Below are 25519 nucleotides of genomic sequence, written 5' to 3' on the forward strand. Positions count from 1 at the left end.
TTTTCTGTATTGCTTATTGTGGTTTTATGGACTGCACTCTATTGTGTGCTTAATTGATGCAGAGGGGATTCAGTGTATAATGATTAAAAGGGGAGAGGGATGGAATCATCCATTGAGTTTTAAGGTGGTAATTCTTCCAGGGTTGCTGAAAGTATCTCTAGGGAAAGACTATTTTTAAGAACTCTTACCAGTGATAACCCCAGGCATAGGAGTTGTTACTGAATAAAAAATTTAAAAGTTTATCTTCTGTGAGTTCATTGTTCAAGATGGACTTTGGCTAACAGGGGAAATGGGCTTCCCTGGTAGATCAGATGGTAAAGAATCTGCCTGCAATTTAGGAGACCAGGGTTTGATCCCTGGGTCGAAAAGATCCCCTGGAGAAGGAAATGGCAACCCACTCCAGTATTCTTGCCTAGAGATTTCCATGGACAGAGGAGCCTGGCGAGCTACAGTCTATGGGGTCATAAAGAGTTGGACACGACCGAGAGAGTTGGACGAGGGGTATCTCCTCTCACCCGTCCCTCCTGACCTTGAACGTGGAGTAGCTCCCTTCGGCCCACCTGTGCCTGCGCAGCCGCCACCACTTGGACGTGGGGTTGCTCCTCTTGGCTGCTGCCCCTGGCCTTGGACGTGGGGTAGCTCCTCTCGGCTGCCACCCCTGGCCTTGAACATGGGGTAGCTCCTCTTGGCCGCTGCCCCTGGCCTCAGTTCTGGGTGTTCATTGGAAGGATTGATGCTAAAGCTGAAACTCCAATACTTTGGCCACCTCATGCGACGAGTTGATTCACTGGAAAAGACTGACGCTGGAAGGGATCGGGGGCAGGAGGAGAAAGGGACAACAGAGAATGAGATGGCTGGATGGCATCACCGACTCGATGGACATGAGTTTGCGTGAACTCCGGGAGTTGGTGATGGACAGGGAGGCCTGGCGTGTCGCAACGAGTTGGACACGACTGAGCGACTGAACTGAACTGAGAGAGTTGGACACAACTGAGCATCTAACACACCCTCACCAGGGTAAATACAACCCTTTATCCTTGGGAGAATTGAATTGAGATGTCAGCTTTTGAGGGTAAGCAGTATCATGGCACTATCCCCAGTGAAAGTTTTCTTTTTTTTTGTATAACTTTCTACTCAAATGATATTGATTTTTCTCATTCTGACTCACAAGCTGATACTTCAGTCTGACAGGATGCTGTTCTTGAAAGTTATGTCATCAGCCTCATGTCTCCTTTCCAGGGAGAATAAATTTGTGTTTATTCACCTCTGTTATAGTGCTCCTTTTATAAATAGGTATTCATGTAAGCTGTGCTTTCAAAAGGTGATCCTGGTAACAAAAGGAGAACAGAACAGTTTGGTTTGGCTGACTGCATTGAGAATTCATAGGGATAAGTTAGGGGTTTGGGGTTAATATGAACATACCACTATATATAAAATACTAAACAACAAGGACCTACTGTCTAGCACAGGGAACTGTACTATATTCAGGATCTTGGAATAGCCTATAATGGAAAAGAATTTGAAAAAGAAACATATGTAGCTGGACCATTTTGCTGTATACCTAAAACTAACACAACATTGTAAATCAACTATACTTGAGTTTAAAAAAAATTTTTTTTAAGTTTGTATTTGTAACTTCACTCAGTTCAGTTCAGTCACTCAGTCGTGTCCGACTCTTAGCGACCCCATGAACCACAGCACGCCAGGCCTCCCTGTCCATCACCAACTCCCGGAATTCACTCAAACTCATGTCCATCGAGTCGGTGATGCCATCCAGCCACCTCATTCTCTGTCGTCCCCTTCTCCTCCTACCCCCAATTGCTCCCAGCATCAGAGTCTTTTCCAGTGAGTCAACTCGTCGCATGAGGTGGCCAAAGTATTGGAGTTTCAGCTTTAGCATAAGTCCTTCCAATGAACACCCAGGATTGATCTCCTTTAGAATGGACTAGTTGGATCTCCTTGCAGTACAAGGGACTCTCAAGAGTCTTCTCCAACCCCACAGTTCAAAAGCATCAAATCTTCGGCGATCAGCTTTCTTCACAGTCCAACTCTCACATCCATACATGACCACGGGAAAAACCATAGCCTTGACTAGATGGACCTTGGTTGGCAAAGTAATGTCTCTGCTTTTTAATATGCTATCTAGGCTGGTCATAACTTTCCTTCCAAGGAGTAAGCGTCTTTTAATTTCATGGCTGCAATCATAATCCACAGTGATTTTGGAGCCCCAAAAAATAAAGTCTGACACTGTTTTGCTAGCAGTATACATTTCAAGCTTCAGGAATGGTGTCTTCAAGATACCCATCTTTCTCTTATAATTTGATGTGCTTTGCCTTTCAGTATTCTGTTTCTGAGTAATCATCCCATACGGGGTATTTTAAAATAGGCACAACTTACCTGAGAATCAAATTGTAGAATTATCAGAATTTGAGGATAGAAGGCATCATTGAAGAACATCCTGTTCCTTTCCCTTTTCAATATGCTTGAATTTCCTCCACCACACCATTAACTATAGCAGACATAATGGTGAAAGTTGCTCAGTTGTGTCCAACTCTTTGCGACCCCATGGAATAGTCCATGGAATTTTCCAGGCCAGAATACTGGAGTGGGTAACCTTTCTCTTCTCCAGGGGATCTTCCCAACCCAGGGGTCGAACCCAGGACTGCTGTATTGAAGGCAGATTCTTTACCATCTGAGACACCAGGGAAGCAAACATACTACCCTTCTTTTAAGCCATTTTTTATTTAAAAAACCCAGTTAGAAAGTCTTTATATTGAATTGAAATCTGTTTTTCTGTAGTGTCTTTATCAATGGTGCTTGACCACTGTACCTGAGTTCTCTGGTATACCATGAAATTTTGACCAGTGTGTGAAATTGATATTTGCCACAATTGAGGACAGCACATACTGTTGCAGCAATAATTGTAAAATATCGTATTAAACAAAATAGGTTTCATAACATTTTATGCTTGACTGTGGGTTTTGTTTCATTGTTTGTATCAACTTGTACAACTTGTTTGAATAAGTTGTCTTATTTTTTTGTTAAATATCTCCATTTCCTTCAATTATTGTCATGTTGGGTGGTTTTAAGTTCTTTTGGTTTTTCTCTTTTGAGTGTGTTCCAGTTTACTTAATATCCTTTTAAAATGTATCTAGAATTAAACTGAACATTCTATTTACAGATTTATTATCTTCTCAGTTCTGGAAATCAGAAGTCTGAAATGGGTCTCACTAGACTAAAACCAAGATGTTGGCACGGTTGAATTCCTTCTTGGACACCTTCGGGGCAAATCTGTTTCTTTGCATTTTCCAGCCTCAGAGGCTGCCCACACTCCTTGGTTTGTGAGTCCCTTCTGTTGTCAAAGCTAATGGTGGCTTGTTGGGTCTTTCTGACCTTGATTCTTCTGCCTTTTTGAACAATAAGTTAAAGACTCTTGTAATTACATTGGGCCCACTGGATAATCCCAGATAATCTCCCTATTTTAAGGTTATTTGATTAGTAATCTTAATCATCTGTAGCCTTAATTCCCCCTGGCTGTATAGCATAACATAGTCACAGGTACTGGGGATTAGAACACAAGCATATTTGGGAAATCATTATTCTATTTATCATAGTCAATAAGATAAATACTCATGCTTTTACAACTCATCTAACCTGATGAGGTCCAGAATGTTAACATTTTGCTAATATATCTTTCATATTTCATGTGTATAACTTTTTATTGATGTATATAATATACAGTACAAAAAGTACATATTGTAAGTGTATAAAGGTCAATGAGTTTTTCCAAATTGAGTCCATACAGTCCTTGGGGTTGCAAAGAGTCAGACATGACTGAGCACCTAACACACAGGCGCGCATGTGCATGCGTGCGTGCGCACGTGCACACACACACACCCCCCTGCTTCTGCACAAGAAATAGATGTTAATAGCAGCGCAAAAACCTCCCTCATTCTCTTTTCCATTTGCCGCTTCTCCCCTCCCAAGCATAAGCACTTGTTCCAGCAGTTTAATGTGTCTTCACATTTCATATAAATAGAATCCTACATAGATATCTTTTTGTTTCTGTCTTCTCTTGGTCAACATTGTTTTAGATATTCAGGTTGTATGTGCAGTTGTAGATCACTTATTCTGATTGTTGTGGAGTATTCCATTGTGTGACTATGCCCGGGTTGATTTATCTCTTTTATTCTTGATGGGAGTTTAGGTAGTTTCCAGTCCTGATATGTGTTTAAAGTCAGTAAATAATACTGTGTCAAAGTCATTCAGTGACTAGATGTGATGGAGTCTTGTGTTTTGAGTGGGTGACCAAGCCTGATCTATAGAAAAGCAATAACTAACACATTTCTCCCTCAGTTTTATTAGCATAATGAAAGGGGGAAATTACTTTAAATGGAAATCTCCAAATTTAATGTAAAATAGGTTGTGTGATTACTTCATTTATTGTTACTTAATATTGTGATATTAGATTTCTCGGTGTGATTACTAAATAGAAAACTGGTATTCAGATGATAATTTGAATCAAGTAGTATTTTATAACTTCATTTTTTGTTTTCAGTTAATTTTGTTACTAAACTTAGTAATAAGTCTTTTTTTTAAAGATGGTTTTTGAAAGGAGAAAGTTTGAATGGATTAGTTTGATTCAGTTAAATTCACTAAACCCTAAATTGGAGTGAGTATGTGCAGGCGGAGTATGGGGGAGCTTCTCTCATCAAAATAAACAAAAATTAAGAAGTCACAAAGAGTCAGACGCAACTGAGCGACTGAACTGAACTGAACCCTATAGCTTTCTATTTTCTCTTTACTTGTTGTTTGGAGAAAGATCATTAAAACATATACTTCACATCAGTTCAGTTCAGTTCAGTTCAGTCGCTCAGTCGTGTCCGACTCTCCTAAAAACACAGTAGCCCTTCCCCCACTCCCCCTCACCCCCATGAAAGAACCTGAGAATGTCAGAACAGAAGTTGAGTTGCGTTACTTTTTCTGTATCTGGAGTCTTTCAAATTCAGACCTATGTGCTCTCACTCATCCCCTTGGCTTTAACTACTGTCGTTAAGCGATATCTCGATCTTACCTCTTTCCTTACTGATGCATCCACCTTCCTTCATAGTGTGCCTGTCTGCATATACTCTTAGCCACATTTTTGAAATAGATTTCGAATCCATGTCCCCCGCTAAGTCTTCACTACTACCAACCTACTCTCAGCCGTGCCTTTCTCTAAACCAGCCTTGCAGCTGATCTTCCTGTCCTACACTTATCTCCTGCATAACGAATTATCAAGAAAGTAACTAAAAGTGATCCTTTCAAAATATATATGAGACCATGGTAATTCCTTTGCTTAAAATCCTGCAGGGTTTATCAGTGTATTTAGAATGAAATCCATGCCCCTTCTCAGTATTGAAAGGTTTACATGATCCAGCCCCTGCTCACCTACTTGATCTCATTTTGTACTTATCTCCAAGGTGGTGGTAAAGAACCTGCCTGCCAGTGCAGGAGATATAAGAGATGGAGGTTTGATCCCTGAGTTGGGAAGATCCCCTGGAGGAGAGCATAGCAACCCACTCCAGTATTCTTGCCTGGAGGATTCCATGGACAGAAGAGCCTGGCGGGCTGCAGTCCATAGGGTCCCAAAGAGTGTCTAAAGCGACTGAAGTGACTTAGCACACAGCAGGCCATCATTCTGTTCCCCAAATACAGTAAGCTTGTTCCTGTATTTCTGGCTTTTGTATGACCGTTTACCTAAACTTCTCTCTCTGAGGTCTCGCCAGGGCTGACTTCTCATTTGCCTTTCCACAAAGAAGATCCTCCCTTACCCACTGCTGCCTCCCAGCTCACGCGTCCTCGCTTCTCCCCACCCTCTGTCCACTGCACTGTGAAACACAGCCATCTTGTTTTGTTTTCTTTATGGCTTTTTGTCTCAAAATTACCTTTGAAAAAAACTTTTAAACTGTCTGATTGCCCTAGCTTCTAGAATTTCAGCTCTGTGGGAGTTAGGACTATAGGCTTTCTTCACTGTGGTACACCTGGCATTTTAGGGCAATGCTTGTGTATTTGTAGAATGAACAAATAAACCAAAAGTTGCCTGAGCAAATGATTCTTGTTAATGAAAGATTCTCTATCAGAATTTTTTTTCCTCTAAACCTTTTGCAAATTGGTGCTCTAAAAAAAAAGAAAGGAAGAAACATCCATAAGTTTAAGCATTCAGATTTTTGATAATGACCAGATATTGATTGTATATCACTGGCATTAAATAACTGCTTATGTAACTACTGTATATAGTAGACTAGTTTGAAGAATGAATACTACTCGGTGTCTGGGGTATACGCTAAGCTTTTTAGGTGCTCCATCCATCACCTGAAGGAGCTTGTGTTTTCTGTTACTCTTAAGTGAGCTGCTAATTCCATCCTTATTTACAGCAACTAATGACTCTGTTAGTTCCAATATCTACTTTTCTTTGTGTATTGTCACTGCTGAATTTTAGGAGAAATTATTTTCAACTGTTAAGAATCAAAGTTAATTCTATTTGGAATTTGTTAAACATATTACAAAACTTGTAGTTCTCTTTGACTTCATAGTCTTAAATAGATTGTAAGAAAAATGTAGAAGCATCTTATGTTTATTTTTGTTGGTTCTAGCCAGCAGATTTATTTTTCTTGTGTTAGGGATAGGGCAGTTGGGATGGCAAGCAGTGCTGGTGATTAAAGGCTGCACTGTGTTTTGATTAAAGAAAAAGAAAACGTAGCTTCTGGTGTAGGCCTGTGGCATGGGAAGAGTATGGAGAATAAATTCTTGCTGATAACAGCATTCTACCAAGTAAGTGTCAGCTCCAATTTTATTTTCCTTTAGCTGGGAAATCTGTGACCTCCTTTGAGTACTGGTGAGTGAGACATTTTGCAGCAGTGCTGAATATTAAAGACTCTGCTCTCTGGTTGGCTAATGCCAAATGTTGGAAACCCTTTAAAGAACTTGCCAAGGCACGTTGAGTGTCAGCTGCTAGATGTGAAATAGAGCGATATAAGAAGTTAGATGTCTTGCTTTGTTTATTGTAGACAATGTCTTTAAAATGTGACTAAAACTGTTATGTAAGTAGAGACATAAAATAATTTCATCATACTGTTTCTTTATGTAGTAGCTCCTGTTACTTACATACTATAACTTAACTCTGTAGCACTATCAGTTTCTTAAATAGAATTGGGGTATGAGAGAGAAACAGAATCTCAGCGTGGATCCTTGTCTCTTTTACCTGCCTCATCTTGTTCTGGAAGTATTTATGGTAGTTTACATATGATCAATATTATGAGGCAGGAAAAATTAGTGAGGGTTGATATTCATAAGTGATGGAAAGTGTAGTAATGGCGTATGGAAAAATAACATTCTATGACAGTAGAAAGGCCATATACTTGGCTGCTGCTGTTGCTGTTGATTCGCTAAGTCATATCAGACTTTTTGTGACCCCAGGGATGGTGGCCCACCAGGCTCCTCTGCCCATTGAATTTCCCAGGCAAGAATACAGGAGAAGCTTGTCATTTCCTTCTCCAGGGGATCTTCCCGACCCAGGGACCAAACCCCAGTCTGCTGCTCGGCAGGCAGATTCTTTACCACTGAGTCATCTGGGAAGCCCTGTTTACCTAGCACTTATTCATTAATAGATTTTCTATTTTTATCCTTTCTCTCTCTCTCTTTTTTTTTTTTTTTTTGGTTTGATCACATGGGTAAAGTCCTACTTGCTGTTGTTCACCTGATGAATGACTCCATAGTGGAATTCCCATCTGCTTTATGCTTTTTGGCAGGTCATTTCTCCCACTGTGAGCTGCTTGTGTGAATCTAGACAGATGTCAGAGGTCTGTCCCTATGTTTCTTTCAAGCTGAAAGAACTCCACCATGTCTACCACTCAGGCTCCTCCTCCAACAGCAGAATCTGTCACAGTGGTTGGACGTTTGTGTAAAATATAAGCAAACAGTCACTGATTTTAAGATGTACCATTCACATGTATTTTGTACTTTGGGAAGAAATAGCATATCAGTTTAGCAGTAAGGAGCAACAGAGAAAGGCTGGTTTATGATCTCAGACACACACACATACACACACACGCACATACATATATATATAAAGTCTTAGCTATTTTAGTGTCAGTTCAGCCTTTTTCTTAGCAATATATAGTGCCTAATTGGTATCAATATTTAATGAGAAAAATGGTAGAAAATGTATGTGGTTCCCTATACCCTTCCATTACTCTACCCTTCCCCGCCCCCAACTTTGTTAGTCTTTTAAAGAAACGAAAAAATGGATTAAAGGTTTTGTTTTATACTTAATAAAAGAGAAAAGAATCCAAGCATGTCTTAAAGTGAGCAGTAAAAGTGCTGTAGTACTTATGAGTTCCCTAATATAAATGTCACTTTCGTCTCTATTCTCTGCCAGGCACACTCCCATTGAATTTTCCAAGGGTTGTCCAGTGATTGAGACTAGATAATCTGACTTAGTTTAGTAACCTCAAGAGAGATTTTAAATAAGAAAACTTTCATAAGTCTCCTCAAATATTGTGTATACCAGCTTCTTCAAGCACATTTCACTGACTAGAGTAACTCTTATGCCAATTTTGGCATCTTGAAAATTACGTTATATAGTTTGTACCATCAGGATGAGAACCTGTCACACTCTTCCTGCCTTTGGATCAAAGACATACTGAGTCAGAGCCTCCACACTGTCCTTTGCTTCTAGTGAGGTACCCAGGGAGGAGCATTCAGTCTGTTAGGCCACTGGGGTGCTGTTTCTGCATCAGTGCAAGAGGTGCTGCTGCTCTGTTACCACTGTAAGACCAGGAGCAGTACCTTGTGACAGGGAAGAATTACTGCACCACTCCCGTGCCGGATTTATTGCTGAGGACTGACTTGGCTTTGAGGTTTGTCAGGGCAGAAGGGAATGGTCATAGAGCTCACTGATTTAATTTCTCATGTACATGTGCATATATTTATAAATTTATGCACATGTGTATGTGTTACATACATATATACCTGTGCATTACATATATATATACCTTTGTGGAGAAAAATTGTTCATTGAGGCAATTTTGTATTCAGTTTAATTGGTTAACTATTTTTCAGCAGGGCGATTATTCATAAAGTTGTACTTGATAATTTAACAGTTATAATACAAGTACTCCCAGTTTTTGTTTTTTAAATTATGTGCCATTAACTTTTCAGAACATTTTCATTGCCTTTGTAATCAGGTTTAACTTCTAATTTAAAGGGAAGAGATATGAAATGGTTAAAGGATCTCAGGATTTTATGAAATAATTTGATCAACTCTTATTTGAATATTATAATGTCACCGTCTTGTAAAAAGGAGATGAAAGTTAAGAACTGTTCAATAAGAGAAAGGTCAGTATGCCAGTGAGCAAAGGATTCACCATAGTCTTTGTGAAGGCTGACAGAGTAAAAGGTATATTTTTAAGAAAAGGAAATGATAAAGAGTAACATTAGCAAAATATTCCCAAATGAGGATCTATAGAGTGAGACAAATTACCTCTTGCAAGAGATTTGGTTAATGACAACTTGGAAAATTTTAAGATAATAAGTTCATAACACAAAAACCATTTAGGTAAAATTATCTAAATGCATTCTGCATTGTGAATCTGTTATCAAAACACTTTTACACCCTGAAAAGAACAGGAGTTTATTAATATTCATAATGCATTTTGAAAGCACATGTAATACTTGCATTCTGAAAACTCAGTGTAAGAAGTGAAAAAAAATTGTTCTTAGAATATTCTAAGGGAGTAAAATGATCTGGAAGATAGTTCTTCCTTTTTTGCATTTTTGTAAGTCTTTTCTCAACAACACAGATGCAACCTACACCAGCCCCTTATATTTGCCAAGTAAAGAGTTTTTAAAGTTGCTTTTTTTTTCTATCACTGGAAATTACATTCCCCTCCTATTAATAATAGTTAATCTTCCCACTTAAAAAATATTCATTGTGCACATCAGTTTTTCTTGTTCTCCTCATGATGGAACTTCTAAAAGACATGTAATTTACTCTTTGGTTATGACTAAAACTGCATTTAGCTGTGCAGTGACTACTAAGTGTTATATGTCTAGGTGCTGAGGATTCAGAGGGCAGTGGGACAGACATGGTTCCTCCTTTTGGGAAGCTTATTTTATGATGAGGGAGACCATCAAAATAACCAATTGCAAATTGTGACAAAGTCTTGTGAAAGAAATAAATTGGATGATGGAATCATTGGATGGGCTTCCCCAGTGGCCCAGCAGTAAAGAATCTGCCTGTAATGCAGGAGACATGGGTTTGATCCCTGGGTCTAGAAGATCCCCTGGAGGAGGGAATGGCATCTCACTCCAGAATTCTCACCTGAAGCTTCATGTAATGATGCAGGCCCTTTCTTGAGAACTCTAACATTCAAGTATACAATTTTAACTGAGGGCATCCTACCAGAATTTCGTAGTCTTCGAATTTCTACCCCCTTTTAAAGTGTTTTGGTGCTTTGCTTAAAAAACATAAAATACCCAAGGACTGATTCTGGTCTTATTTCTACATGCCCAAGTCCAGCATAGTGTTTGATACAAGATAGATAGATGTGTTTAGTAAATACTTGTTAATTAAAGAGTTCTTTTGATAATATGGGTGCCAAACAAGAGGTCAATACTCTTAGAGGAATAAAGAGGTCTCTGTGAAAAGAGCTTATGTGAGAAGGCCTTTTGTATCAGTTCAGTTCAGTTCAGTTGCTCAGTCGTGTCCGACTCTTTGCAACCCCATGAATCATAGCACGCCAGGCCTCCCTGTGCATCACCAACTCCCCGGAGTTCACTCAAACTCATGTCCATCGAGTCGGTGATGCCATCCAGCCATCTCATTCTCTGTCGTCCCCTTCTCCTCCCGCCCCCAATCCCTCCCAGCATCAGAGTCTTTTCCAGTGAGTCAACTCTTCGCATGAGGTGGCCAAAGTATTGGAGTTTCAGCTTTAGCATCAGTCCCTCCAATGAATACCCAGGACTGATCTCCCTTAGAATGGACTGGTTGGATCTCCTTGCAGTTTAAGGGACTCTCAAGAGTCTTCTCCAGCACCACAGTTCAAAAGCATCAATTCTTCAGCGCTCAGCTTTCTTCACAGTCCAACTCTCACATCCATACATAACCACTGGATATAAAAGAGCTTATATGCATAAAGTAGAAGTGATATTGGACTTTGAAAGATGGGATTTAAGGAGAGTGACAGAGTAGGAAATCATGTGGAGTTATAGAAATGTAGGTGAGATGTGAAAAATATACACTATCTTGGGTCCCAATGAGAGTCATACCATGTTATACTCCATAGTTGTCAGTGATACCCCCAAGCAGGTTCCCTTTAGAAAACCAGATGGAGAGATTGTCAGAGATTCTCAGGACCAGGGGTAGATTTCCCCTAATGTATTCTTGACTGGAAAATCACAGCTTTTTTTTTTTCCTTTCCCCCTTTCCCTCTTGTTCTTCTCTGGCTCATGACTCAGAATTCCATGCTTATATCAGACTCTCCAAATAAAATGCCAGAAAATTTTAGAGGAGAGGTACAAAGTATCACAAACTCCAGTGATTAATGCAGCATCTTCCCTCTGCCAAGCACCATGTTAAGCGTGGGAATACAAAATGATAGGTAAAACTTGGCTTTTGTCCTCACAAAAGTTAGTCAGATGAACTACACGTAAAACTTATGAGCATTGAGAGGGTTTGGCCGAGATATATACAGAGTAGTTTGGGTGCATTTTGCCAGTTCTGAGACTTTTAAAGATGATTTCTTGGAAAAGATGAGAAGGAATTAGGTGATGAAGGATGGGAGAAGTTTATTCTAGACAAAAGCATGAACAACAGTGGAAGTGTAGGAAGCAGCAGAGCCTTTGCAGTAAGCGTCTAGTCTTGACACCAAGTGGTCAGTGCCTCGGGTCCTTCCTCCTTATGGTTTTCAGGATTGTGTGGTGGTACCCCTCCCTCCTTGCTGCCTAGGCATCTGTCCACTTCCCTTCCTCAAATCAGTTGGCTTAGTGGTTTGTCTCCTTTTAATGTGCTCACAGAACAAGTTTCATTTTGTTAATCATTTCTGTTACCTCTCTTCTCCCCCCACCTCAAGTTTTTGTGTTTTTGTCATTATTTTCAGCCTTCTAGTTTCATTGAGTTGACTTGTTTTTTGTTGTCGCCCCCGTCAACTTCTTGATTTGAAGGATTATTTCATTTATTTTAAGACCCTCTTTTAGGCATATAAGGATATAAATTACTCTCTAAGCACTGTATCTGTCTGATTTTGACATGTATTACTTTTGTTGTCATTCAGTTTTAAACATTTTGTGATTTGCATTGTGATTTCCTGTGTAACCCATGATTTATTTAGGGAGTGCATATTCAAGTTTCCAAACAGATTTTATTTTAACCTTAAAAAAAGCAAAAACTGTTGATTTCTAACTAAATTGCACTGTGATTAAAGAATGTATAGTCTGTGTGATATCAATTCTTTGAAATTTTGGATTTGTCTTGTGTCCTAGTTCCCAGCCCTTTTTTGTACATCTTCTGTGTGTCCCTGGAAAAGAAAAGATTATTTATTTCTTAAAAGCCAGCATATATACTTGTTTATATATTTTTGTCTTTTTTTGGTATTCTAAGTAATTTGCTTATTAAATACTGAAAAAAGTATGTTGAAATACTTATCAGTTAAAAATTAGTCAGTTTCTCCTTCTAATTCTGCCATTTTTTCTTTATATATTTCTAAGTTATATTGTATACCATATGACTGTGTACATGCACACTCAAGATTGTTTAAATTTCTTAGTGAATTTCTCTGTTCATTATTCTGTAATGATGAACCTAAGTTTTAAAAATGTTCTGTTTATTACTATTTCTATACCAGCTTTATTTTTATTTGTATTCACCTGCAATATCATTTTCTATTTTTCTATTGTTGTTGTTGTTCAGTTCAGCCTCTCAGTCGTGTCTGACTCTTTGCGACGCCATGAACCGCAGCATGCCAGGCCTCCCTGTCCATCACCAACTCCTGGAGTTTACCCAAACTCAGGTCCATTGAGTCAGTAATGCCATCCAACCATCTCATCCTCTGTCATCCCCTTCTCTTCCTGCCTTCAAACTTTCCCAGCATCAGGGTCTTTTCAAATGAGTCAACTCTTCGCAAAAGGTGGCCAAAGTATTGGAGTTTCAGCTTCAACATCAGTCCTTCCGGTGAACACCCAGGACTGATCTCCTTTAGGATGGAATGGTTGATCTCCTTGCAGTCCAAGGGACTTTCATGAGTCTTCTCTAACACCACAATTGAAAAGCATCTATTCTTTGGCTCTCAGCTTTTATTATAGTCCAACTCTCACATCCATATATGACTACTGGAAAAACCATAACCTTGACTAGACGGACCTTTGTGGACAAAGTAATGTCTCTGCTTTTTAATATGCTGTCTAGGTTGGTCATAGCTTTCCTTCCAAGGAGTAAGCATCTTTTAATTTCATGGCTGCAGTTACCATCTGCAATGATTTTGGAGCCCCTCCAAATAAAGTCAGCCAATGTTTCCACTGTTTCCCCATCTATTTGCCGTGAAGTGATGGGACCAGAGGCCATGATCTTAGTTTTCTGAATGTTGAGCTTTAAGCCAACTTTTCAACTCTCCTCTTTCACTTTCATCAAGAGCCTCTTTAGATCTTCTTCACTTTCTGCCATATTGGTGGTGTAATCTGCATATCTGAGGTTATTGATATTTCTCCCAGCAATCTTGATTCCAGCTTGTGCTTCTTCCAGCCCAGCGTTCCTCATGTTGTATTCTGCATATAAGTTCAATAAGCAAGGTGACAATATACAACCTTGACGTACTCCTTTTCCTATTTGGAACCAGTCTGTTGTTCCATGTCCAGTTCTAACTGTTGCTTCCTGACCTGCATACAGGTTTCTCAAGAGGCAGGTGAGGTGGTCTGGTATTCCCATCTCTTTTAGAATTTTCCACAGTTTATTGTGATCCATACAGTCAAAGGTTTTGGCATAGTCAATGAAGCAGAAATAGATGTTTTTCTGGAACTCTCTTGCTTTTTCAATGATTCAGTGAATGAATGTTGGCTATTTGATCTCTGGTTCCTCTGCCTTTTCTAAAACCAAATTGAACATCTGGAAGTTCATGGTTCACGTATTGCTGAAGCCTGGCTTGGAGAATTTTGAGTATTAGTTTGTTAGCGTGTGAGATGAATGCAAGTGTGTGGTAGGTTGAGTATTCTTTGGCATTGCCTTTCTTTGGGATTGGAATGAAAACTGACCTTTTCCAGTCCTGTGGCCACTGCTGAGTTTTCCAAATTTGCTGGCATATTGAGTGCAACACTTTCACAGCATCATCATTTAGGATTTGAAAGAGCTCAACTGAAATTCCACCACCTCCACTAGCTTTGTTCATAGTGATGCTTCCTAAGGCCCCCTTGACTTCACATTCCAGGATATCTAGCTCTAGGTGAGTGATCACACCATCGTGATTATCTGGGTCATGAAGATCTTTTTTGTACAGTTCTTCTCTGTATTCTTGCCACCTCTCCTTAATATCTTCTGCTTCTGTTAGGTCCATACCATTTCTGTCCTTTATTGAGCCCATCTTTGCATGAAATGTTCCCTTGGTATCTCTAATTTTCTTGAAGAGATCTCTAGTCTTTCCCATTCTATTGTTTTCCTCTATTCTTTGCATTGATCACTGAGGAAGGCTTTCTTATCTCTCCTTGCTATTCTTTGGAACTCTGCATTCAAATGGGAATATCTTTCCTCTTCTTCTTTGCTTTTCACTTCTTTTCTTTTCACAGCTATTTGTAAGGCCTCCTCAGACAGCCATTTTGCTTTTTTACATTTCTTTTTCTTGGGGATGATGTTGGTGCCTATCTCCTGTACAATGTCACGAACCTCTGTCCATAGTTCATCAGGCACTCTGTCTATCAGATCTAGTCCCTTAAATCTATTTCTCACTTCCACTGTATAATCAGAAGGGATTTAATTTAGGTCATACCTGAATGGTCTAGTGGTTTTCCCCACTTTCTTCAATTTAAGTCTGAATTTGGCAATAAGGAGTTCATGATCTGAGCCACAGTCAGCTCCCGGTCTTGTTTTTGCTGACTGTATAGAGCTTCTCCATCTTTGGCTTCAAAGAACATAATCAATCTGATTTCGTGTTGACCATCTGGTGAGGTCCATGTATGTGGTTTAATTTTGCATGTCTGGTGTAAGTATTACTCGATGGATTTAGTATTTTTCAGCCATTCAGATGATCTTTATCTTTTTGATATTGAACAAATTATACCTGTATTTCCAAATTCACCTTACAGTTGTCTTCTTCATGACACCAGAGTTATTTACAGATAGGTTATTTAGTGATATCAGTAGTAGTACTACTATTATACTAATCATTCTATTTACATGTTGATTTATTTCACCTTAGTCAATAGAGGGAGAAAGATAAGGGAGCCCAAAAGGAGTAGCGTGCTCTAGTGAAGAGCAGGTAAAGCTTTGGAAATCAGGACTACTCCTGAGTGACAGAGAGTATGGGAGTCCCTTCACAGAGAAAAGGAAAGCTGTAGTCCTCTAGCGTTCTGGGGAAGAGTGAGGTGAGTGCAACAGCAGACAGGTGTATGGTGAAAAGGAGAGGAAGGATCCCTAAATTTCAAGTCTAATTCCAGCTGTGCTTCTATGAATGGTATTTGCAGGCCATACTTTTTATCCTTGTCTTCTCATCTGTAAAATGAGGAGACAACTTTTATATCAGACAACTTGAATTTGGCTTTTAGGCAGGTTTCTAGATCAGGGTAATACGGTAGTTGTTATGTGTCTGCATTTTATAAAGACATTTGACATAGTAATCTTTCAGATTGTCCTTTGTAGACAAGAAACTGTACATGAATGGCAGTACTTTGGAGAATTTGTAACTGGAAAATTACCTGATAAAATGACTCAGGATTCTTTCCTCAGTATAGTCTCGTTCACCATTTTTAGCACTGACATGGATAAAGATATTGATGCTTGCTGATTAAATATCCAGCATGTTAGATAACGGAGTCAGAATCAAAGATCATCTCAGCAGGCTTCAACTAAGAGCCAAATGTGGTGAGATGAAAGACTGTGGGTTCCTCTATTGGGCCAGCAGGCGCTGCACAGGACGGGAGGCGGGGGCTTCCTTCAGATCCTGCCTCCATTACCTTCTGTGTGACCCCTGGCCCCACACTCAAAAAGTAGAAAAGAGTATTGAGAATCCTTTCTTTATCCCCTTGTCATACCACTGCATTTCCCAAAGGCAGCCAAAATTATTAGGTTTTTAAAGTGAATCTTTCCAGAGAAATTTTATGCCAGGGTAAGCAGATTGTGTGTGCATATATTTTTCTCCCCGCTCTCGCATTTTTATACAGATGGGTATATATGATTCACAACAATTTTGCACCTTGTTTTTTCCCTCATCTTTTATGAGTTTATGTGGTAGGTTTTTCTGTATCAGTATTTTCTTTTAAGTGGTTACACAGTATTATTTTGTAGGGATGTATCACAGATTAGTTAACCAGTCCTTTACAAATGGGCATTTTGTCTGTTTTTAGTTGTTAACTATTACAGGCAATGCTGTAAGTTTTATCTGTGTAGTCTTAGAAGTGGCAAAAGTCTCCTTAGGTTATCAGTATTTTCCTCCTTGCCCTCTTGTTTCTTGTAATCTTAGGAAAAAAAAAGAATAAATTTTATGGCTGAAAAGGATTTGTGTGCCATAAAGTTCAGTGATTCTTGAAGCATGAACCTTGAGCGAGGAGTAGCTGCAGCAGCACTGAGAATTGGATAGAAATGCAGATTCTTGGGGCTCATTCTGGACCTTCTGAATGAGAATTTCTCGGGGTGAAGGGGCAGCAGTTTGTGCCAGCATCGGACTTGACATATGAGGAAGCTGTGTTCAGAACAGTGAAGTAACTTACCAAACATTATGTAGTTACTGGTGGCTTCTGTTCTAGTTTTCCTATAACTTGTTGTTTTTCTTGTGTAGTTTTGTCTCTTAAAAAAAAATGTTTTGTTTTTAAAAGTTATCAATATAGAAAATAGGTCATTGATTCACTTCCTTCTGTTTTCATTTGTGTTTCTCTGTGTCTTTTGGAACATAGCAAATTCAGATTGAATTCTATTTTGAAGTTTTTATCTCGATTCTTTAGATTGAGCCGACTTTTCAAAACCAAACCTTAAATTGGCTCCCCGCTATTTTTCACATGGCAAGACTTTTGGTTGTCTCAAGGGTGACCTCTGACTTCTTTTTTCAGACTCCTTTCCCATCATGTCCTGTCTCTCCTCCTTTTAGAATTTCTGAGCTATATCCTGTTTTTAACTGCATCTGTTCCTTGCCTCATATTCCCTCTCTTTTTCTTTTCTCTCTATACTGAAATCAGACGTTCATCTGATTTCATCTTCTTTGAAGCATTTGGACTTCCAAATTGAAAAAATCCGTACACTTTAGCCTTCCCATGGCATTTTGGTTTTCTGTTTCTGTACTTTATTGTACTGATAAGCATTTATGTCAGCCTTAGTTTATACGCTTCTTGAGGACATGGACCATATTTTATTCATTGTCACTACTCAGACTTCTTGCACCATTCTGATGTCCTGGTTGATAAACAAAGGTAGCTTGTGTTTGTGTTCATGCACAGTTGGGATTTGGTGGAATAGCAAGCGCGCCCTGTACTCAGAATGTGTAACTCTCACCAGTGGCCTTATAAACATTCGGATGACTGCATGGGCTAATAGGCATGAGAGGGATATGTCAGAGCCTCTTTCTCTACTGGATTTTACAAACGAAAACGACCAGTCCACAGTCAGCCAATGTGTATGTTGGTGTCTTACATGCCTGGAATAATGTACTTGGGGGATGCTATGTGTTCATTCATTTCCATAAATGAAGGACAGCACATTGTTCATTGTTGACACTACTGTATACTTGTATACATTTAAATTACATGCATTGTTTCCTCTTTGTGAACTTGAAACTTAGACATAAGGTGCTAAGGAGATGTTTAAATTTATTATCTTACGATTACTCTGTCGTGCTAAATACCCAAATATCAAGTCTAGGTATGTCCTATTAAGGAAGCTGCATATTACATTAAAACACAGAATTTTCTCAGATCATTGCAACGTACTTGTCAAGGAAGACTATATTAATATATGCTTCCCTGTGAATAGAGTGGAAATGTTGTCATTTTTCAGTTTTCCAAAATCATTATAATTTTATACTTAAATTTTAATTTTTTGAGTGGTACTCAAAGTATACTTTATAATATTTTAGAGAGGTTTTGAAAAGAAGAAAATCTTGGAAGATGAGTTTTCAGATGGTGGTTGCCTAGAATATAGTGATTTTGGTTCATCAGTCAAATGTTCCTATAAGCTGTCCTGAGAAATGGATATGTTATGGGTGGCTTAGGGCCAAAGTTAACAACTTAGAAAGAATGTGCCCCTATAGTAATTTTGAAATTATTTTTCTCCTAGACACATCATTTTTTCAATTTTTAGCTAATTGTGTGGAAAATGGATAAGTGGAATGCTTTGATAAAATTTTGTGATCAGAGGTAAATTGTGAAAATTAAATATAATCAATTACCAGTCCATTTAGAAACATATTATCTTAGCAGTTGTAGATTGGAAATTTACATATAGCGGTGTTCTTAACTGCTATTTTTACATATAGCAGTGTTCTTAATTGCTATCTTTAGATCAGTAAGTTTAATAACCTTATTGTAATGGTATAAAATTATAAGTTTGATCTTATTGTCATGTCATACCAAACACAAGCACAACTACTTTGTCATTGTTCCTAGTCATTTAAAAGCCAGTTCAGATAGTAATACACAAGAAGGTAGAAAAATGTTATTCTTTTTCTGTCCTTAGGAGCTTATATTTGGAGACTCTATGCAAAGGAAGCAGAAAGCATTTTGCACAGTAGTTTTCAGTTTTGCAGTGAAACCTAACTTTCTATTTATCTGGCATCTTTAATTACCGTTGTTATTTGTCCACAGCTGACTTGAAAGTTTGTGCTTGTTAATATCATCCAGGGCAGGCTGTGGTGGATGCTCGATAAAGTAAAACTGTGTCCTGTCTGTGTTCCTGTCTCTAGCACCTATTTATTTCCCACCGAAATGTAGAGCTGAGTTTCTCATTTTGTCTTTTTCTAGTGAGCATTTGTCCTGTGCGTTCACATTCTTTCTTCACGGGGAAAGTAATGTATGCACAAGTGTGGAGATTGCCCAACACCAGCCAATTTATTTGATCAATGAGGAGCATATCCACATGGCTCAGTCTTCACCTGCACCGTTTCAAGGTAAGTAAACAGTGATGTCCCTCCTCTCCACCCCTCCCTACCCAGTGGATAGCCACCTTGCCCAGTGAAGTTTCATGGAATGAGGTGGTATCTGAAATGGGCATGTTGAGCTAAGCAGGAAAGGTTAGTTTCTGAAAAAGAAAGGGAAGACCACAGTAAGTGATAGTAGCTTGCTCATTTTTTAATTGAAAGCTTCCCTCAGCTACAACATGGTCTTAACTGTGTCAAAGAATAAAGTGTGGAGGATTTCCTGAAGATCAAAAATCTTATAAGTTAAAGGTTTTCCTTGTTTTCTTTGTCCTATGGTTTTAGGACTGTAATGACTAACAGAGAGTTACTATTAAGCTTTGTAGTCTTTGAAATTTTAACCAAAATCAAATTCCTGGAGTTGGATAGTCTGTAGTTTCTTTATTAATACCTTATTTTCTTTTAATTTTAGACTGCATTAATTGTAGATATTTGGTTGTAATTTAACTTACATTCATATTTTCATGAATGCTCAACTAATTACCTAGATATCACCAAAATAACACCATGTTTCTTTTTTTCTAACTATATGTTCTAAAGCTTTGGTTTTGTCTTTGGAATTCATAATTTTCTATGAATAACTCTTTTTAAATGTTATAATATTAAATTGAACCATATAGAAACCTTTTTTTTTTTTTAGTTTAATCTTATCAGTAGTTCTAGAGATGCCTAGTTGAAATAGCCTTCCGTTCTGTTCCGTCGCTCAGTCGTGTCCGACTCTTTGCGACCCCGTGGACTGTAGCCTACCAGGCCTCTCCGTCCATGGAATTCTCCAGGCAAGAATACTGGAGTGCGTTACCGTTTCCTTCTCCATGAAATAGCCTTAGTATATCACAAAATGTAATTTAAAAAATTTTTTAATTAAATTGACTAAAGTATTTTATTGATAAAATATCCTATTGATATAATAGTCAAATGAGTATTTAGCCTCCATATTATTTATATTGGTTTTTGGTCTTATACAAATGATTGTAAGTTAATTTGATGAAAGCAGCTTTTTCTTGCCCTAAAGATTGTTAAGCCTTTTTTTTTTTTTAAAGTAAAAAAGAACATTGAACCTCATGTAATTGTGTCCTGATTACTGCCTGCATTTTCCTCCATCTAGCAACACATTTCGGAGAAGGCAATGGCAAGCCACTCCAGTACTCTTGCCTAGAAAATCCCATGGATGGAGGAGCCTGGTAGGCTGCAGTCCGTGGGGTCGCTAAGGGTCGGACACGACTGAGCGACTTCACTTTCACTTTTCACTTTCACACATTGGAGAAGGAAATGGCAACCCACTCCAGTGTTCTTGCCTGGAGAATCCCAGGGACGGGGGAGCCTGGTGGGCTTCCGTCTCTGGGGTCGCACAGAGTCGGACACGACTGAAGTGACTTAGCAGCAGCAGCAGCAGCAGCAACACATTTTAAACTGTATACTTTATTATTCTGTAGTTTTTTGGATGTTTTATGTATGAACTGCTATATTATTCAAAACAGCCCAATTCTCAAGCTGTATACTTGAGTTGTACAATATGCTCATTTTGTGGATTGTCAGGATTATTTAAACACTATGTTTCCTTGACTCTGAAAGTGCTGAGGATCATCTGACTTTAGATTTCATGGAGCAAAATAAGACCATTTACTTAAAGTAACAAAGGAATTACTAGTCATGAGAAAACATGACTGACCTTCTAAGTTGGGAAAGATAATATTGGCCATACTTGGTCCCTGTAGACTACTTACTTTAAATATTACTGGTTTGTTACTAATGTCGCGAATCATGGGAGACTTTGTGGGGCATTATCCTGCTTATTTCCCATGATTGGTGTAGAGAAGGTACATTCTTAGGGCAGGTGTTGGCGTATAGACAATTATAGTGAACATAATTAATCATATTGATGTGGGGATTTCTTAGAAATGTTAAAACAGGAAAATTGCCCTTGATTAGCTGTGTTGCTTAGATCAGTATTTCTCCATTTGTATCCATACAGAATAGCAGAAGGCAACACGAAATATGTGATGTCTTTAACCATCTCTGTCTTGATTGATGTGATATATCATCCAGCAGTTAAGAAAAAAACTGTCTCCCAAAAAGGATCTCCCAGTTAATGCTTATGCTGAGATTTGTTTTTATAAATCAGGATTAAGGAAAAGTGACTTTTATCCCTAGAAAAGTGTTATTTGAAATGTAGAAATACTGTGAGACTAAGAACTGAGTTATACAGTGTTACGTTAATTGCATTTTTGTGTCTAGCTCAGTGAAAATGACGTCAAGGTCAAACAGTGAATAAGAGAGGAGGACTTTTTGAATCCTTTACTTTCCGTAAAATAAATTTTATTTTAGAGTTGTTTAATCAGCAGACCTCTAAAATAGTTGAAACTGAAATTATATCTAACATTATGTTTTAGATTTGGTACATTAAGACTTTTCTGCCAATAGACATTTTATTTATATATTATTTTTAAATTACCTCAAATATTTAGGCAGTCTCAGGAAATTATAGGGAGAGTGTTCAGGTCCCAGGCTGGTTTCAGGATATATGTATTGAGTGGTCTTCTGTCATGGAAGATTCAGTATTCACACTGTATGAGCTATTACCAAATTGATGTTTATATGCTTTAATGTATAGATAGCTTAATGTATAGTGTAATGTATAGATAGATATAGATAATGTATAGATGGCTTAATATATAGTGTGTTGATGTACTTGTCTGATGGTGTTAATTATATCTCCTCCCATTTGATTTCCTTCAAAAATTGATTTGAGTTGAGAGGCATATAAAAAGTAATAAAATGAGAAATTTTTTTTTAAATTACACTTAAAAAGGAGTTAGGAAATAAAGAGCAGTATACATCAAATGATAATATGCCTCACCCTAAAACTACCGTGTATGTAGCATTACACTTGAGTAGGAATTATTGCTTTGATGTGTAACATATGTTTCTCCTGTCTGCTTTAGTACTGGTAAGTCCTTATGGCTTAAATGGCACGCTAACAGGCCAAGCGTACAAGATGTCAGACCCAGCCACCCGTAAGTTGATAGAGGAATGGCAGTATTTCTACCCAATGGTGCTGAAAAAGAAAGAAGAAATGAAAGAAGAGGAAGAGTTGGGATATGATGATGATTTCCCTGTGGCAGTAGAAGTAATTGTTGGTAAGAGAAAATGTTTTGCCTGAAGAACTTAATTCTATCTTCTTCATCTTGCTTAATTTAAAAAGGTAATCATTCAGATTCATCAAAAATAATCTCCATAATTTCCCCATCTTTTTGAATTCTCTTGACACAGTGGTATTTGCTGAGTAGTTATCTTGCCTGAAGCACCAATGGTCCCTGTATTCCAAATGCTATTATGATAATGTTGGAACACATGTTTAAATAGCTATTAGCTTATGAAAGGATGGAACCTATCACTTTTGGCAGTACCTAATGAGTGTCTCATTTTCACCAGTGAGCTTTGACTCTGACCACTTGAATAATAATTTTGGCAGTCTGGTGTGACCTTTTTCTCAGGCCTGTTCTCTCGCTCACTGTCCTCACAGGTGGTGTTCGGATGGTTTATCCTTCAGCTTTTGTGCTGATCTCTCAGAATGACATCCCAGTTCCTCAGAGTGTGGCCAGTACCGGGGGCCATATTACAGTTGGGCAGCAGGGGCTTGGGAGCATGAAGGACCCAAGTAACTGCGGGATGCCTCTCACCCCGCCCACTTCTCCAGAACAGGCTGTCATGGGTGAGTACGATCCAGGAACTTCCTGGGGGGAAGAGACCCCAGAAAGTCCTGCCACGGAACAGATGAGAAAACACACAGAGAAATTCCTGGTGGAAGAGATGGAAATAGACTAATGTGGGATTTTACAAAATAGAGAAGGAAAATTGTAAACAAACAATTTATGTGCTTCAGAATTTTAATTGTGTCTGTATTAGTCTTTACTCCAGTTAAACACCTTTGTTGTTTCTCTTCGGTTCTACACATGCATCTACCCTTTTACACTGATGTGCGTGCGTGCACACACATGCAATCAGGAGACGAGATGTGGTGAAAAATGCTAAATCAGAGAATAGTTGACGTGCTCGCCCAATTGGCTGTTGCCAGACAGGGACAAGTCTTGGGTGAATTCTCTTTCCTTGTTATAAAGTTAGTCTGACATGTAAGAGCTCTGAATAAATGCTTTGTCCTTTCAATAATCTGTCTACACTAATGACAGATATTAATTAACTTGAAAAATATGCCCATTTCAACATTCTTCCTTCATGAGAAAATTGAAATTATTTAAATTGGGAAGATGTTTTCTTTGTCAAGTAGTATATATTCTATATTAACTTTTTGTTGTTATAGTTAACTTCATTTTACTTGAAAATATGGTCACTAAGAAAAGGACAGTCATCACACTTGAGTGAAGTAAGATTATTTATAGGTATTTAATGTGGACCATATTGGCAGGAACATCAGTAAATGAAGTCTTGTCCTCTAAACTTTGAAAACAGACTATCAGGCATGATACATGCTCATCACGTGGTAATTTTCATGAGAATGAAATAAGGCAGTATTTAAAAATCTCTGCCATAGTGCTTGGCATGTAGTGACATTCAGTAAATGTGCATGGTTAAATAACATATTGGGGAAAAGTATAGACTTTGTACACACCTTTTAGTATAGATTGAACACACCTTTTAAAACCTAGCTTTAGTTTTTACTAGGTGAATGACCTTATTTAATTCTCGTACTTGTTTTGAACACCAGTTTCCTTCTCTGTTAAATTCTATATAGTTTCCAGGACTGTTATACATGTTAGATCATGTACCTGACAGTGCTTGATAAACAGTAAAGCAATGTACAGACAGTAGTGCAAGAATTCAAAGAAGTGCTCAGAACTCCAGAACTGAACACACAGTATTGTTATCAGCTTCCCAGGTGGCGCTAGTGGTAAAGAATCCACCTGCCAATGCAGGGGGATGTAAGAGACGTGGGTTCGATCCCTGGGTTGGGAAGATCCCCTGAAGGAGGGCATGGCAATCCAGTGTTCTTGCCAGGAGAATCCCATAGACAGGGGAGCCTGGCAGGCTAAGTCCATAGGGTCACAAAGAGTCACATACAGCTGAAGCAACATAGCACACACATTAAGTTATCTGGAAGGAATAACTCAGATATTGTGTGGGGGACGTAGAAATGAACATATAACCTTAGGGGTTTTGGTTTTTGCAGGGTTGTTTTGGCTGGCTTACACAGCTTGCAGAGTCTTAGTTCTGCCACCAGGGATTGAACCTGTGCCCCTTGCAATGGAAGCACAGAGTCCTAACCATTGGACTGCCAGGAAATTCCTAGCCTTTGTTTTTAAGAGGCTTGTAGTTGCTAAGATGGTGAAAAAATGTACTACCTCCAGCTCTGAATACAGTAGAGCAGAGACTTTGGATGATCCCTTGTGAAAGTATTTGCCATCAGTTGATTTTTATTAAAACTACTTTTAAACTGAAAAAGCAGAAAAACCCTTGTGTAGTCTTTTTATGGAGAAGGCAATGGCAAGCCACTCCAGTACTATTGCCTAGAAAATCCCATGGATGGAGGATCCTGGTGGGCTGCAGTCCATGGGGTCGCTGAGGGTCGGACACGACTGAGCGACTTCACTTTCACTTTTCACTTTCCACTTTCACACATTGGAGAAGGAAATGGCAACCCACTCCAGTGTTCTTGCCTGGAGAATCCCAGGGACGGGGGAGCCTGGTGGGCTTCCGTCTATGGGGTCACACAGAGTCGGACACGACTGAAGTGACTTAGCAGCAGCAGCAGCAGCAGCAGTCTTTTTATAATTATAATAATATAGAGAAGATATATTAATAAGTCTAGAATTGTCAGTATTTTGAAAAATGTTAATCATATTTAATATGCAAGTTTGGATTTTTAACAAACCATAGAAGTCATCAGTTTTTGTTTACATTTGTTACTATTTTGCCTGGTATTTAGTAAAATTTGTGTTCAGCTTAAAATTTATGTGCATGGTGCCTGGACCTTTGATTAGTTCAGAACTCTTTAAGTTTATAATTCAGAAAAAAATGTTTTATTCTGGTGGATTTCAGGTGTGTACTTTTACAACTTTAGATTTCTTCCTCTCTAACTCTGTGTATACCATTTTGCTACTCCCTGGGTAAATAAATCTCTTGATGTCTCCTTATTTCCTAAAACA

General features: G+C 38.6%; 1 protein-coding gene across 2 annotated transcripts in view; it reads left to right on the top strand.

Moving 5' to 3' along the window:
• The window catches only part of MED13L (mediator complex subunit 13L), a 289899-nt gene that overhangs the window by 204603 nt on the left and 59777 nt on the right, over nucleotides 1-25519 (top strand). For both annotated transcript variants that reach the window (XM_055405794.2, XM_055405795.2), the window contains exons 5-7: nucleotides 19186-19331; nucleotides 22301-22495; nucleotides 22882-23070. In XM_055405794.2, the coding sequence (XP_055261769.1) occupies nucleotides 19186-19331; nucleotides 22301-22495; nucleotides 22882-23070 (530 nt within the window). The remainder of the gene's footprint in view (nucleotides 1-19185; nucleotides 19332-22300; nucleotides 22496-22881; nucleotides 23071-25519) is intronic.

The sequence above is a fragment of the Moschus berezovskii genome, chromosome 19 (assembly GCF_049115385.1).
Source record: "Moschus berezovskii isolate FMDL1 chromosome 19, NW_MosBer_1.0, whole genome shotgun sequence".
Classification (NCBI taxonomy): domain Eukaryota; kingdom Metazoa; phylum Chordata; class Mammalia; order Artiodactyla; family Moschidae; genus Moschus; species Moschus berezovskii.